Below are 347 nucleotides of genomic sequence, written 5' to 3'. Positions count from 1 at the left end.
TGAGACTGTTTCTCTCTCTCCCGCAGCCCCCCGCCCGCCCCCCAGCAGGAGGCCCCACGCAGCCCTGGGCTCCCGCGCTCACCTCTCCTCTCCGGAGGTCGGAAGAAGTCGGCCGAGAAGAAGACGGAGGACGCCAGCTCTTTCGGGAAGTCCTCCCGGATGTCCTCGAGCCGCGGCACCCAGGCTCCCGAGAAGTTGAACTTGTCAAAGACGTCGACAGCAAGGACTGTGGGGACAGTGGTTTCCCTCACACGTGGCTCGAGGCCCTGCCCCCGGGAGCCCCAACCCGAGCCAGAACCCGTCTTCCTGGGCGCTTTACACCGAGCGGGAGGGGAACGCGGCAGGCC

At 67.4% G+C, this 347-nt stretch overlaps 1 protein-coding gene across 1 annotated transcript in view; it reads right to left on the bottom strand.

Moving 5' to 3' along the window:
* CELSR1 (cadherin, EGF LAG seven-pass G-type receptor 1) overlaps window positions 1-347 on the bottom strand; it is a 109,059-nt gene that overhangs the window by 12,718 nt on the left and 95,994 nt on the right. Inside the window, exon 22 of the mRNA XM_014533162.1 lies at window positions 83-342. Coding sequence (XP_014388648.1) covers window positions 83-342 — 260 coding nt within the window. The remainder of the gene's footprint in view (window positions 1-82; window positions 343-347) is intronic.

Source organism: Myotis brandtii, unplaced genomic scaffold (assembly GCF_000412655.1).
Source record: "Myotis brandtii unplaced genomic scaffold, ASM41265v1 scaffold952, whole genome shotgun sequence".
Taxonomy (NCBI): Eukaryota; Metazoa; Chordata; class Mammalia; order Chiroptera; family Vespertilionidae; genus Myotis; species Myotis brandtii.
This window is presented reverse-complemented; position numbering and strand designations above follow the sequence as displayed.